This window comes from Ictalurus furcatus, chromosome 6, assembly GCF_023375685.1.
Source record: "Ictalurus furcatus strain D&B chromosome 6, Billie_1.0, whole genome shotgun sequence".
NCBI classification, from domain to species: Eukaryota; Metazoa; Chordata; class Actinopteri; order Siluriformes; family Ictaluridae; genus Ictalurus; species Ictalurus furcatus.
The window spans coordinates 22,151,656-22,168,499 of NC_071260.1; the positions used below are offsets into that span (position 1 = coordinate 22,151,656).

The window sequence follows — 16,844 nt, forward strand, 5'->3', positions numbered from 1 at the left end:
CCTAGTGTCAAAAGCGACTCGTTCAGTGATCCGTTCTAAAGGATTCAGTCTAAACTCCTCCTTTCAGAGCGCATACTCTGCTCTGATTGGGCAGATGTCCCAGTCTGTTGTGATTAGTCTACCACTGTCAGCATGTTTCAAAAAGGAAACGCCCACTACCATAATGAATTTCAGCTCTGTCTGTTCGCGAGCAGCCAATGAAGCCCACAGGAGGGAGTTTTTGTTACAAACCTATGTAGGTTAGTACAGGAAGTAAGTCTGGAATTACTAATGACTCGTTTCAGCTGTTCAGAATCCTGTTCTGAATCCTGTTCAGACTCCCAAAAGAATTCCTTCTTTTGGGAGTCAGTTACCCTGTTTGTCGTGCGCTTTGATTTTTGAAACTTTGCAGACATTTTACATTCACAAACAGCTCTATAACACACTACATCAAAGGTAATATTTGAAAAACCATAATAGGTGCACTTTAAAGGTATACACTAGATATAACATGCCACCAATAGAAGGCAATAAATTACCAGCAGAGACTGTTACAGTTTCCATTAAAACCAATACAATTCCCATTATAAACATTAAAACCATCACAAATTCTATGAGGGTTTCTATTGGGGTTTTTTCACCAGGGATTAGATTCATGTTGACATTATTTACTGTATAGCTTGACTTGATTTTAAGTTATTGAGGCCTCAATGAAACCCATTCCATTCAAATGACCAGTCATAAATATATTAATTTTATAATGATAGGTTGTTGTTTAGGCCCTACACTGACCTCTGATGGTCCTAGGACCCTACCTTAAGAACCACTGACATTAATGATCCTAGCCCAGTGGCAAAGAGAAGTATATCTGAGAGTCCTTTGTCTGAGAGTGGAGTGAGAGCTTTGTTTAACTGGTCTTAGTGAAATATGTACTGCTTTTTGTTTTTCTTTGTCTACCAACCTTTAGCTGTCTCTTTGTCAGCATTATTATTCTGTTTGTCATTCAACGATTGTTTGACCTGGAAAGCATAACAAACCCCCACACACCTCATTTTCTGCCTTTTTTCTGACTATAGGACAAAGAGCAGTACACCTTCGAGCAATATTTCTCTTCACATACTGTATCTGTGTTTACTTTGTAGCAGAGCATCAAAGTCACCTCTGAGCATCTAATTAAAGCTATACTTTATCCACGACTAAAGGGTGTGCACAGATGAAGATATTTATTTATGATACTGCTTCATAAATCAGTAGAACTTGCACTGACCTCATTAAATAGCAATGAATATTGTTGTGTATAAAGAATAGGTGTTCTATGGGACAGTTATACTATGTGATGTATCACATTCTTCATTCTCTGTGATTGAGCATTTGCTATAAAGTCTCTATGCGCTAACATGAATAACCTTATGCATCCGTTACCAGTCAGCATAAAAGATACACACTGGGAGTTCTTTATCCATATACTTTTATATGGATTGTAGCTAAATTAGCTTGTAGGGGAAAAGTGTTAGATGAGTATCAGTATATCTCTTATGCATTTGTCCATACATCAGTTTTCACTGTGCAGTAAAATTTCTCACTCATTGAGTTATTGAGTACCGACATACTTTATGGTCACATTTTGTTCGAGGCATCATCGTTTGGCCCATGCTCCATTCGCTGAGTCTCTGCTCCCTCTATTTAATCATACAGTGATCTCCACTAATATTGGCACCCTTAGTAAATATGAGCAAAGAAGGCTGTGAAAAACTGTCTTTATTGTTTAAACTTTTGATCTTTTGTTTAAAAAATTCACAAAAATACTCTGCTCTCATGGATATCAAACAATTGCAAACACAACACAGGTTTATAAAAAAATCTTTGTTAAATATAGGAGTGCAACAATTATTGGCACCCCTATGGATTCATATGAGAAATATATTTGAAGTGTATTCCCATTGATATTTTCAACATGACTTCCTGTTTCACAGGGGTATAAATATGAGGTAACGCATGGGCCAAATTCCCTTAGTCATTCATAACAATAGGTAAGACCAAGGAATATAGCTGTGATGTGTGGCAAAAGGGTTGTTGAGCTTCACAAAATGTGAAGTGGCTATAAGAACATAGCACAAGCATTGAAAATGCCCATTTCCACCATCAGGGCAATAATTAAGAAGTTCCAGTCAACTGAAAATGTTATGAATCAACCTGGAATTGGACGTGTGTCTATATTGTCTCAACGCACTGTGAAGAGGATGGACAGGTTCTAGTGGCCAAAAAATCTCCAAGGATCACAACTGGAGAATTGCAGTGGTTAGTTGAGTCTTTGGTTCAGAAAGTCTCCAAAACTACAATCCGAAGTCACCTACATCACCACAAATTGTTTGGAAGGGTTTCAAGAAAATAGCCTCTACTCTCATCCAAAAACAAACTCAAGCGTCTTCAGTTTGCCAGACACTACTGGAACTTCAAATGGGATTGGGTTCTATGGTCAGATGAAACCAAAATAGGGCTTTTTTGGCAAAATAAACACCAGAGGTGGTTTTGGCGAGCACAGAGAGGTAACCATATGGAAAAGTACCTCATGCCCACGGTTAAATATGGTGGTGGCTCTTTAATGTTTTGGGGCTGTTTTTCTACGAGAGGCCCTGGACATTTTGTTTGGAAACATGGTATCATGGACTCTATCAAATATCAACAGATATTAAATGAAAACCTGAATGCCTCTTCCAGAAAGCTTAAAATGGGCCATGGTTGGATCTTGCAGAAGGACAATTGTCCAAATCATACATCAAAATCAACACAAAAATGGTTTACTGACCACAAAATCAAGGTCCTGCCATGGCCATCCCAGTCCCCTATACCTATATTTAACAAAGTTTTTGTTTTTGATAAACCTGTGTTTTTGTGCAATTGTATGATGAGAGCAGAGTATTTCTGTGTATTTTTGAACAAAAGATCAAAAGGTTAAACAATAAAGACAATTATTTACAGCCTTCTTTGCTCATATTTACCAAGGGTGCCAGTATTAGTGGAGGGCACCTTAGCACTAATATCACAGTATAGTTTTTGTTTAAGAACAAAAAAGGACTTTCTTGTGAAATGAATGAATTTACATTAATTGCAGGATTTATCAAGAAGTCCCAAGTTGACGTAATTCTTTCTGTAGACTTTTTTTTTATATACTGCAGCCCAGAGTTAAAGGTCCCAAAGGACCAGTTGATCAGAGAACTGCTGCTTAAGTCATGGGTTCTTCAACTTTTTTACTCAAACTGTAAAATAAACTCCATGAACCCCCTCATTACAGATATATTTTATAGCATAACTCATTATTCAAATATTGACCTCGCTGTTTATATTATATTAAATAATGATGTTTAATAATATTTAGAGCTGCAACAACTAATTGATAAAATCGCTAATAATTGATTATGAAAATCATCGTCAATGAATCTCATTATCGATTAGTTGGTCTGCACGCGGTACGTTACTTTTATTCCAAAAACACGCTCCGGAGAGTAAATACTAAAGTTGTGTCTCAAATGATGTACTGTACACTTACACTATGCATTATATACTCTACAGTCTAGTGCAGCGTTTCAGCAGACCCCTAGTGGTCAGTGGTGTAATTGCAGGGGGTCTGTAGGAAAGTTATTAAAATATATAAATAATATTATATTTTTTTTTGTTAAATGTGTCAAAATATATTCAAATGAGATGTTTTAAAATTAATCAATTTGGTTATTCGCAAATATCACGTTAGCTGAGCTGACGATCGTTCATTGATGGATTTATTTAAAATTTATTTACAAATGAAATGATAATTTGCAAAAACCTGTGAGTGGTAGACAAGTTCAAGTGTCGCATTGATGGATAAAATAAACAAAAGATAATTCAGAGAGTCAAATTAAATGTCACACCAACAATAAAATGTAATTGAACCTGGTATTTGTACCAATGGTATTTGAACCAATCCCTGGGGAATGACAGGTTCTACCAATCAACCAGGGGTTGCTTGGACTATAGAATTCCGTGCTTTTTGTGCATCCATAAAAGTAATACATTCATACTTATATATATATATATATATATATATATATATATATATATATATATATATATATATATATATATATATATATATATATATAAGTATGAACGTATTACTTTTTATAGATGCAAAATAAAGTACTGAATTAAACTGCAGTCCTAACTGAATAATATATATTCTGGTGTGTGTCCCTGTGTATTGGGTTCTTTTCAGTCTTATATAATTGGACAAACAGTTGTGTAAAGTTTTAGTCTTAAGTTTATATTTGTAACACTTAGTTTGTGGATTTTATTTTAAATAAATAAAAAAAATTATACTGAAAGTTTGCCCTCACCCCCATCCGATTAATCGGAAAAATAATCGGCCAACTAATCGATTATGAAAATAATCGTTAGTTATTCCTAAACTTTTTTTTTCTTTATTTTTAACCAGCAATGCACATTGGTCCAAGCTAACATTATTTATAGACATTCTTGTTCCTAGTTTAAAGACATTCAATTCAAGTGACCGGTCAAACAGGTTAATAAAGATAAGAGCTCAATAATAAATAGGCCTCCACTGTAAAAAAAAATAAACAAATAATAAAACCATGAATGCTCTGGCTATGCTTCACAAACCCCCCTTCCCTGTGCCCCACTCTGAGAACCAAAGGCTTAAATGATTTTATCCTTAATTCTCAGGGTTTGATTCAATTTGCTAAAAGTCTTTTATATCCAAACACAATTGACTATGGAAAAAGTGCTAGGTGTGGCGAAGGCCTGTTATTCTTATCCATCCCTCCCACTCTTCTTGACTCCAGCTCAACTTTCCTCACGTTTTGTCCTGCACGGGTAAGTCGGACTGTGACGAAACAGACTTGTGTGTGTTCCCAGTGCAGACCGATACACTGCAGTTATAAATAACACCACCCACTGTTTTCCAAACACAGATTAATCGTACTGCAGGTTTAAAAAGATCTACAATGGCACGTGTTCACATTACACTATATTTATGTTCTGCATTGTGTGCTACTTTTTCACTCAAACTGTTTAAGATACTTTTCTGAATCCATTCGACAAGTCTGTGTAGACATACAAGAATGATTTACAGCACATACTTCTGCATTGAATGTATTGTGGGTTTGTTAGCAGCTACTTCCTCAACATCTGCTTTCTGATGTGCTTCATACTGCCATACTTGGTTATGTTCTTGCTCTTTACAAGGAGGAAAGGAAAATGTTTTCCATTGTATTTGTGAGATGTAAGTAGGACCAGATATTGTCTCATTGTGAATGGAGAAATGTCATCCTTCTTGCAAAGCTAGTAAGGCCTTTAAATTCAATGGAAGTGGTGTGTAGTAATGTTGATTTTTGTGTTGGTGCTAATTTCTAACACAGATCTTCCTCTGACACATGAACAGGTGTCTGTTGCTATGTAACAAAAATGCTTTGAGAAGAAAATCTCCCCAAAAGCATAGTCCGGATAACAATGTTGTCTTTTTGTTGTCAGGTTCATTGCAAGACCATGTGCTCTGGGACTGAAAATCCAAGCGAACGGGCCTCGGAAGGCTCAAACAAATGCTATTTTGGAGAAGGTCTTCACTGCTATCACTATGGTATGCAGAGTTTCTCATTCCCCACAGCCATTGTAATTGCATTTTAGGGTCATCCTTCTGTCTCTTGAACAAGGCAACAAAGGATTAACCCTTTAAACATCCATATTAGTATGTAGTTATTCGTGATGAAGCATATAAGAATACAGTGCCTCATTTATTAATTGTGTGTGTAATAATTCATGGCAGATTTGCAAAAGTTTCTGTATCAATGATTTTCCTTGTACTCACATGCGTATGTTGATGAATTTAAAGCAACCATAAATTACTAAGCATATTCATAGCACAGCTGATTTACATTTAGTACTGCCAAATGAAACGCCATAAAAGGCAAAGCTCACAGAGCTGAAAATGACCAAATGAAAACTAAACGGTAAAAGAGCACCTCCTGAGCGAGCCGTGTGCACTAAATCTTCCAGTAATGCAGCTCATCCATTGCAGATTAAACCTGCCTCCTTCGATAGGGCGCCAGTTCATTTGTCCTAAATGAATGGTGGGTCTTATTTATGTTCATTTATGATTTATGTTTTGTTTTTGTTTTTTTGTTGTTTTCTTTATCGCTTTCTTTTACCGTAGGTCATTAATATGAAACGACCAAGTTCCACAAAACTTTCATTAAAATTGTATGTGCAGTTGAAATACTTTTAATAAGCTTTTAAAACTTGGCAATGTAATCCATTTACACATTTGCAGTAACTCGTGTTATACAATTTTAAGCTTCTCAATCGAACTTCACATTAGAGAGTCTTCTTATATGTAAATTTAGGATACAGGCTTTTTCCCAAACTCACTGGATTTGCATAAATACCACATTTGTTGTGTAAATGCTCCTGCAGAAATGATGCACAAATAGATTTGTTTATATTCTGCTTGATAAATGAGGCCCACTGTTTAAGTACAAACAAGACATTCTTATGAAAGGAATGACTTCACATTTGTGTGGGGTTTATTAAGAAGTCGCATGTTGACATAATTCTTTCTGTAGACTTTTTTTTATACTCCAATCCAGGGTTCAAAGTCTCAGAGTCTCAAAGGACTAGTTGATCTTCGACCTGTTGCATAAGGGATTTTATCCTTATTTTTCAAGGTTTGCTTCAAATTAACCCTTGTTAAAATGCAAGGCTTTTGGTACTATAAATAGAAATCTTTTTGACTAGTGAAAAAAAGGGTTTGTTAATCTTTGTTAGGTTCTAAGGTTTGTTAGTCTTCAATGCATCCGCCCTCATCATTCTAAACTTGTTATGTCTTACAAAAACAATGCTACTAGTGTGTCCTTGAGTACAAGATTAACAAGATTAAACTCCCACTACAATGAATTATTCAGTAACTACAGTGAAATGAATAGGTAACCTATATAGTTATGTGGTATAGATTCTGATCTTTTGAATGAGCTGGAAGTTTGTAAGGAAGGAAATGTAACTCTGGTTCAGGCACACACATCACATTGTAAATAAAAACCTGATAAGTGACGCCGTATGTAAGATGTAGATGACCTCACCCGTTTATAATCAAGTAATCTCACTCGGAGATGAATGAAAATTTTATATCAGCCAAAAAACATTAGCATGGCTTGGTATAAAAATATAGACCCGTGTCTGAATCTGAAAAGCCGAGGGCTGATTGCAGCGACTCACTACCTATTTCTAGATGATTGTTGTGTCTGGAAATTGAGGCCAGGTTAATGTTCGCTGTAATATGCCCCATTTTGGCTGCATGCAACACACAGTCACTCAGAGCCTTGAATATTGATGAAGGAAGAAACACACGTGAACTTTGATAAATCCCTTTAGCATTTTATGCTTATGATTTTAAATACATTTCCTTTTAATGACCCTGCATTTGCTTAGGTCAGTAGCGAGTGTTATCCTTCCACAGATCCAGCGTGAAGGTAGAAGTGAGTGAGTGTGACATACCTAGGTTTATCAGTGCCAGCATTTGCTGATGTACTAGCACTATTTTTGGCATACCAATGAAAAAAGGTTTCTTGACAAATGTTCAGCTTAATGAGCATAGACTTGGCCAGCATTAGCAGAGATCAGACAGTCAGACAGCTCGTCACTGTAGGAGCAGAGAAAATGTAGAACAGCCTCAGGCTTGCTCATTGTAACAGATATTTGCTAATTGAATATGTGAACAGGGTGTAATGGCAGTCTAGATTTGTACTGTAATGGGCAGTTTGAGAGAGAGTACAAAACACACTGACTTGAGTACTGAAGCATGTAGCATGTAAAAAAAATCACCTATCTGCTGTTGCATTACTAACTAAATGGTTCCAGACTGCCTCTGGAAGCAACATCAGCACAAGAACTGTGCATCAGGAGCTTCATGAAGTGGGTTAACATGGCTGTGCAGCTTCGCACAAGTCTCAGATCACCATGCACAATGCCCAGCGTTGGCTGGAGTGGTGTAAAGCACGCCACCACTGGACTGGAGCCGTGGAAAAATGTTCTCTGGAGTGATGAATCATGCTTCACTATCTGGCAGCCTGATGGACGAATCTGGGTTTGGCAGATGTCAGGAGAACACTACCTACCGGAATGCATAGTGCCTTAGGGCAAAGTTTGTTGGAGGGATAATGATCTGGGGCTGTTTTTCAGGGGTTGGGCCCCTTAGATCCAGGGAAGGGTAATGTTAATACCACAGCACACAAAGACGTTTTAGACAGTTGTATGCTTCCAACTTTGTGGCAACAGTTTGGGGAAGGCCATTTCCTGCTCCAGCATGACTGTGTACCTGTGCACAAATTAAGGTCCATAAAGACCTGGTTTGATGAGGTTGATGTGAAGTCCTGACCTTAACTTCACTGAACATCTTTGGGGTGAATTGAAACATCAATTGCGAGCCAGGCCAACATCATGCGACATCAGTGCCTGACCTCACAAATGTTCTTTTGTCTAAATGGACACAGATTCCCACAGACACGCTCCAAAATCTTGTAGAAATCTTTCCCAGAAGAGTGGAGGCTGTTACAGCCACAAAGGGGCCAAATCCAGGTTAATGCCCATGGTTTTGGAATGGGATGTCCAACAATCTCATATATAGGTGTTTTGGTCAGGTGTCCACATTCTTTTGGCCATATAATGTATGTCTGAATAATGTTTTATGCATGGCCTAAATGTGAGAATTTTTTTTTTTACCCAGAGTTTATAATAGCAAGCAACCACGTGACAGTCATTTCTTATGTGATTTTGCTACACAAAGCCTTGATTCCGATGATGAGCAATGTTAAACTTAAGATTTTTGCCAATCTTATGTAATTATGACACCAATCCTATATATTGCAGGTTGTCTGATGCTCTGCAGTTCTCCACTCTCATGGGGTCATTCGCACAAGACTAGCATTAGCCACCAGCTGTCGAGCTAACAAACATAGAGACACGTCAGTTCGGGGAAATTCGGCCAAAAATGGCAGGAGAACTGTCCGTTAGTGATTCAGGAGCCTACTGCATTCTCTACTGTGAACCTTTTTTTAAAAACACACCTTGGTGATGTGACTTCTACAGGGGATGGTGTGATTTTATTTATTTTTTCTTGGTGTAGAATAAACACTATTAGACAATTTTATTACATTTTGATCTGCATTGGTGTTGTACCTAGTGTGTTTGGTACATCTGGTACATCGCTACAGCAAATTTGGTCAAATGTTTAAATTACATTTCAGATGACAATAAAACAGTTCTGGGTATTTTTAAGTGTTAAATTTAGTGAAGATACCTGCAGACTCGGGTACCTGCGCTAGTTTTATTGCACTTTAAAAATGAAAATGCATAATTTTAAACAACATTATGGACTTCATAACATAATTTTTGACTTATATAATTAGTTCCTTGTATTATTTTTCGTACTAACATACTGTGTCGTTATTATCATGTCAGGTTATGAGGTTTAATCAAAACTAAGCCCAGCCAGGTTGAAGCTAATACACGGCATAGTTCTGAATGGTTGTACGCCAGTGCTGCTCAGTGTCTGACGTGTATTGTTTTGTCTCTCAGCATCCTGATGAAAAGAGGTTAGAGGGCTTGTCAAAACAGCTGGACTGGGACGTGAGAACAATCCAGCGCTGGTTTCGACAGAGACGCAATCAAGAGAAACCGAGCACTCTGACCCGCTTCTGCGAGAGCATGTAAGACTCGTCATAGCATTTTTTATTTTTTTTTTTAAACCTGTGTAAATAGAAATGTAGCTAGCTAAGTCACTACCAGCATGTTTTGTTTTGTTTTTCAAGCTGAAGCAGATTTGCTGTAATCCAAATGCTTTTATATGTATTTTTTCTGTTAAGACAAACTGCACTCACTGTGCTTGGCTCAGTAGGAAGAGAGAAAAGTGTATTAAACCTCACGGCTGTTGGTTAAACTCTCTCCAGGAGTGCTAGAAAAACAGGGCAAGGTTTACACTCCGATGATCTTGCTTTGCCTTCACAGTAATGAAGCAGTGGGACACTGTGTTGTTTCTCTTGATATCTCTTAGTTGCAAAATGCAATTCTTTGTGTTCCCGTTGCCCATCACCTATATTCCTCTTCCCAAATCATATGCAATGTGTAATGCGTAAAACACTTGGGTGTGTGCTGCTATAGGAAAATAATCAACAGCGGTATGGTGTGATGTGGCCTGATTACCATTACCATTTAAGTAGTTGATTATTTGCCTATAGCAGCACATCCTGAGGGTTTTTTATTCTTCTTGCACTACAAATATTTGCCAGCATTTTACAATTTTTTCATGAATTTCATTACTAAAGAACAACATGTTGTACTTTTTACTCACATATAGTTAGGTTTAATGTTGTGGAACATCCATGAAAAAAAGTTAGTTATTGTTATCACTTATAGCAGCTGAAACAGTTAGCCCCTAACATTTTTTTTTTAAACCAAGAAAGTGCTTTTATGGACTCCTTCCATAAATATTAGATAAACGTCTCTTCTCACAAAGCTTCAACATGTTAGCGATTGTTCGTTTTTTAACACTTTTTACATTTTTTTTATTTGTTTATTAGTCTTAGATTATGTAATGCATCCAACATCTATGGCCTTTTGAATTAACTGTAACTGAGACGAATAAGTGAGTTAATATAAACCTGGGATTTGAATTACACCTAGCACTACTCTCAGAGGAGGCTTTCACACTGGCAGTTTAGTCTGAAACACAGCACGGTTTGCATGAAAAACTACTCATGTTGAAGCTGTCATGCGGACATGAGGCGCACCGCAGAAATGAGCCCGAGACTACATGTAGGAGGGGGTCTGAGTTTGGGTTGCACTAGAACTGTGCCGCAATTCCTATGTATGTAAACGCAACTCGTTTAGTCGATGAAGACATCATTAGTTTCCACAAGGTACGTGTACCATGAGTGGCAAAGGACACAGAAGAGGTCCGCTGCTGCACATAATAGCAGCAAACTAATTTAAACAAATAACTAATTTTTAAAAAATTGCATTGTGTTCTCCATGAGCGTTTGTGATAAGGTAGGATGAGCACAAATACACAGTAGTTCAATAAAATCAGGTGAGTCAGCTGCGGGGGACGACGTGAATTCAGACCGCAACAATCATGCCCAGTGTGAAACCCACTAGAGCCGTGCTGTTATAGAAAACTAATCAACATCTTCTGACCAATCAGATTCGAGAATTAAACAGCACTATGCACGGCGCGTTTGCTGTTTTTGCAACCGAAACAGCTGCTGTCCCTGTAGATGATGTTGAAATGTTACACACTTCCTGACTGGATTTTAAAAACAACATACTGAAAAGTACTCCTAGGTTTGACTTGCTCATACTTCTCAAACAGCGTCATATGGCTTTATTGCTGTACGTGGATATGGCTATAAACAGTTAGGGCATCAGGCTTGGACATAATTTCCATGTAATTATTTCTTTGTCTGCAGGATGTTTGTGTGGTAAGTTGCCAAGTTGCCATCTGTTGCATTTCCTCTTTTCATAACAGTAACTGAGGCAAAGTGATGGACACATTGAGGCCAGAGACAGTTGATTAGGGAAACAGGGCATACAGTTCTTCATTATCCTGCCTGCTGCATTCTCTGTCTATAGTGAAGCCTCTCTCCGTCCATAGCACTCGGAACCATATTCTACACTGACGTGCCTCCATTCTGCTTCTGTGCTTTTCTTTTTATGGCAAAAAACATTTTCTTAATTGTGAGAAAACACGGCTGCTTTTGAGTGCAGTTTAGGAGAATTACATCTTGAAATTTCACTCGGCAGGAAATATCCGTATAATCTTCAGTATGAGCTCCTAATTTACTCTGCACAAGTCTTCGCTTGTTCTTCACTGAGGTGATTGAGAAACAGTTAAATCGCTGCACTTAACTACAGGTTCACTTCCTCCATAGTTTAGTCATTATGTAACAGTATGTCAAAAAAGGGGTGTTAAAGGGTGTTTTCACATGTAGTTCGTTCGATGCATTTTATCACGGGTGCTCATGTACTTCTGTTGTAGTTTTTTTTTTTTTTTTTTTTACTTTTACCCAGCATTGTAGTGCTGTGCTGTTCTAGCCTCTTTCCTGCATTTTTTGATAAAACAAAAGAAACACTTTTACGTTCTTATGTGTTGACAATAGTTGGCGTTTAATGCAATTTAAGAAGTGCACAGCTCTCCTCCTGACATCCAACCCAGAGACCTGACATGGTGAAAGGTTTTGTGTTGTTTTCAGCAGTGATGGAACATGGCTGCAGGTACGGCAAGCCTCCAGGTACACATGTCGAAACGAAATGCAAAGGGGACCGGGACCTCAGTGCTTTCACATATCACGAAGAAATCGAACCACAAACGGACCTACAAACGAACCGTTCTCAGTTCGCACTCACCTCCGGAGGTGGTCTGGGTACGGTTCACTTTTGGGTCCTTTTAGGGGGGTCTGAGATCACTTGGTTTGTTCACATGTACACGTTGAACCGCTTCGAGAGCATTTGAAGGGCTCAAACGAACTAGTTGTGAAAACACCCAAAAATACACCAACACCAGGTTTATCAGGTACACCTACTGTACAGGTGCGATCAATATTGACCTTGATAAATGGTGTGCGTATACCACAATGGAGTTGAATACTGTGAATCTGGTTGGTCAGAAGGTGTTGATTTTAATGTTATAGTTTTAAAGTATAAAATTTCAAAGTTTACATTAATGCACTTGCTCTGATGTTATCGTTTCTGTACTAAAAACCTACACAGGGACTTGATTAATAACATAACTGTTGATATGAAATGATGGCGTTCTGTGAGGAGATGTTTATTTAGCACCTTCGGAAGGAGTCTCCAGGATCAGTGCTTTATAACAGTCCATGTTGAAGCTGTAAAGTTACAAGACATGAGAGTCTACTGCACAGAAGGCTATGTAATTTTTGAGTAAGATGACAAGTTGCATTTTTTTTTTTGTCTTATTATATAATTTCAAGAGAGGAAAAAGAGAGAGGCTGATGTAGGAATGATTGCTTATATGCTATAACATGTCTAGCTTGTGTTGCTCATGTTCCACAACATGTAACATAAGCATGTAGCATGTGTCCTAAAGCATGTGTCCTATTAAAAGATAAAGCATGTGTCCCATTAATTAAGTTAAAAAAAAATTCTGTTGCCATTTCTGAGGTTTAACAGGAGTAAAGCTCTTATCAATAATACCATGCCCCAAACTTCACCTGGAGTCAGAGGCACATCACACCACCCCATTGGATATTTTCTTGAAACAGGACACCCAGTCATGGTTCATTCCTTACATGGCAGTAAATGGGCTACAGTCAGTAATTGTACACCTAGAAAATGCACCTGCGACCATTAAGAATAAATATGAGGTGGGTGTACCTAATAAACTGGCAATTCAGTGTATACGTCCTCATAAGAATTGCCCTGTTCTCCCGTTCACTATGATTCTCACACCTTCTGGTCCTGTAAGTCAGCGTGAATGCCGAAGCGAGATTGGATTTCTCAACGCCTACAGAGCTGCAAGGAATAATCGAAGTTGTCATAGAAACACCATATGACTTTAGCATTCCACAGTGTGCGTGGTCAGTGTCAGATTTTTGACGGCACGCTTAAGAGTGGAGAAAAACAGTCATAAATCATATTTCCACTCATATTTGCATTTTCCATTCAAATATGTGCCGGTGAGACTAGCAGAGGTGTTTGTAGCATATCTGCATCCATACTTCTAGACATGTCTTAAGCACAGAGTGCTTCAGCTCAGTAACCAGTAATCCTATATTAATAGCCCTGATTGTACAGTACTGCAAACTCTCTCTCACTTTCTCGCTCTCTCTCACTTTCACTCTATCTCTCTCTCTTGCTCTCTTGCTTTCTTTCTCTCGCTTTCTCTCTCTCTCTCGCTTTCTCTCTCTCTCATACTGTTTGACTAACCTGTTGCCAAGCAACTGCCTTGACCTATCATTAAGTAAATTCTCATTTGTTTTTTTTTTTACAATTAATCAAGATTGAACTTCAAATAGAAGCATTTTAACCATTTTTGTTGTTGTTGTTGTTTTAAAGGGAACTGCTGCCCTTTTCATGTTGAAATGCCAGGATTGATTTTTTCCTTTTTCTCGACAAGAACAGACTGAACTTAAAACCCCTCACACATGGCCTTTCTCACTGATGAATTCTCATTTCTTCAGTAAAACGGCTTAACCTGCTATGTACTGGGAGGGTATGTGAAGCAGTAGAGCACAGACAGCATCTTGAGTAAGAATGGGAGCTTTCTATCATGCAGTAACACCATGCGAGCTCTTGCAGTGCCTCAGCAGGAGACAGGACGTCCTCTGGCATGGCCCGAGTCTGTGAATTAGATTCATGGCTGCATCCTCGTTTTCTCTGCCTCTGTGACATTGTACAAGGTCCAACTAGAATCAGATGGTTTGAATCTGAATCTGGACATGCCAAAGCATGCTAATTCAGGGACAAGACATAGGTTTGCTTTTTTTGGTGCTTGGTATTCTATTTCTAGGAATCAGACCTTGAGGTAATTGCAGAACCATTTTTCTCACTGCTAATAGTGAAGAGTTATATTGATTCACTTTATATGGTGATCTGTTTATTGTGAAAATAGAAAAAATACACCTTTTTACTGTATTGTTCTCATAGTAGCTGTGTATTTCAAGGCCATCATTATTTGCATTGCTGTGTAACGCATGAAAAAGGTAGTAAAACAATACAAATATCCTAAAATAGCATGCTTTATTACTTATTTTTTCCTCTATGAATTATATACATACTATATCATATGGGTGGGTGATATAACATTGAAGGCATTTCTACAATACACAATCTGTATCACGATATGTATTTTTAATATATATTTAAATATCATTTAAATATCATTTTTATTTATATAAAAAATTAATGAACACTGAAAAAGAGAAAAATATTTTAAAAATTGTAAACAAAGATCTTTTTTTTCCACAGTTTCAAGTACAAAATCCTTGAAATGTAACATTAAATCTCTAGCTTCCAGTCAGTTTCTAATTAATTTATTTTTTTTAAATGAAAAAACATGTAACAATATCTACGATATCTCTGAAAAATGTATTGTGACGAAATTGATCACAATATTATATCATCATATTGCCCAGCCCTACTATATCATGAAAATCTAGGAAGCAGTTTAATAAAAATTTCTTTCTATGTTTATACAGTAGGGTAAATCTTACTGCTGTATGTGTGTGTGTGTGTGTGTGTGTGTGTGTGTGTGTGTGTGTGTGTGTGTGTACAGTGCTTTCCACTAATATTGGCACCTTTTGATCTTTTGTTCAAAAAAATTCACAAAAATACTCTCATGGATCTCAAACAATTGCAAACAAAACAGTTTTATCCAAAAAAGGATCTTTTGTTAAATATAAGTCTGCGGCAGTTATTGGCACCCCTATTAATTCATATGAGAAAAATATATTTGAAGTATTTTCCCATAGATAATTTTTAAAAATTTAGTACACCTAGGTAACTAGGAAAAGGAAATTGTTCAACATAACTTCCTGTTTCACAGGGGTATAAATATGATGTAACACAAAGGCCAAATTCCCTTAGTCATTTATAACAATGAGTAAGACCAAGGAATATAGCTGTGATGTGCAGCAAAATGTTGTTGAGCTTCACACAATGGGAAGTGGTTATAAGAAAATAGCACAAGCATTGAAAATGCCCATTTCCACCATCAGGGCAATAATAAAGAAGTTCCAGTCAATTGGAAATGTTATGAATCAACGTGGAATTGGACGTGTGTCTATATTGTCTCAACGCACTGTGAAGAGGATGGTTTGAGTGGCCAAAAATCTCCAAAGATTACAGCTGGAGAATTGCAGAAGTTAGGTGTGTCTTGGGGTCAGAAAGTCTCCAAAACTACAATCCGAACAAACTCAAGCATCTTCAGTTTTTCAGACACTACTGGAACTTCAAATGGGATCGGTTTCTATGGTCAGATGAAACCAAAATAGAGCTTTTTGGCAATAAACGCCAGAGTTTTGGAGCACATAGAGAGGTAGCTTTATGGAAAAGTACCTCATGCCCACAGTTAATTATGATGGTGGCTCTTTAATGTTTTGGGGCTGTTTTCTGCGAGAGAAGCTGGACATTTTGTTAGGATACATGGCATCATGGACTCTATCAAATATCAACAGATATTAAATGAAAACCTGACTGCCTCTGCCAGAAAGCTTAAAATGGGGTGTTAAAAGTGTTGAGCTGTGCTTGAAGCTGTTGTCCTGTGGGCCACCTATCACACAAGCTGTTGACTCTCAGAAACTTGTCTTCTGATTCTGTTGTGGCTTTGGGTCTTGCCAGACATCTTCCTGTCAGAGTTTCCTCCAGATTCCAAGTGCCTTTTGATGGTGTGGGAAACTGTACTCACTGACACCTTGGCTTTCTTTGCAATTTCTCGACAGGAAAGACCTACAGTTTTAAGGGTTATAAAGATCTGTCTGTCTTCCTTTTGTTAATTGCCTTTTTGTTACCATTATGAGAGCAATATACTACTTCCTGCAGTAAAATACTGTCCAAATAATGCTTAAGAGGGTGTAGTAACACTGTCTGTTCCAACACTGCTTTTATACAGACAGAGAGTTTGTAAGTAATCAATAAAAGTTGGGACACCTGTAGGAATTGTTAGCATCAAATTTCAAGGCTTAATTTACTTCCATTGCTGCAGAACAGCTATAAGTTGTTAACCTATTACTTGTTCCCTGAAAAGACCATTTTGTATAACTCTGAAATGTACATTATTTTTCAGTTTTTGGTAACCTAAACTTTTC

At 37.5% G+C, this 16,844-nt stretch overlaps 1 protein-coding gene across 3 annotated transcripts in view; it reads left to right on the top strand.

Moving 5' to 3' along the window:
- The window catches only part of cers6 (ceramide synthase 6), a 42,153-nt gene that overhangs the window by 1,239 nt on the left and 24,070 nt on the right, over positions 1–16,844 (top strand). For all 3 annotated transcript variants that reach the window (XM_053627137.1, XM_053627138.1, XM_053627139.1), the window contains exons 2-3: positions 5,503–5,608; positions 9,598–9,728. In XM_053627137.1, coding sequence (XP_053483112.1) covers positions 5,503–5,608; positions 9,598–9,728 — 237 coding nt within the window. The remainder of the gene's footprint in view (positions 1–5,502; positions 5,609–9,597; positions 9,729–16,844) is intronic.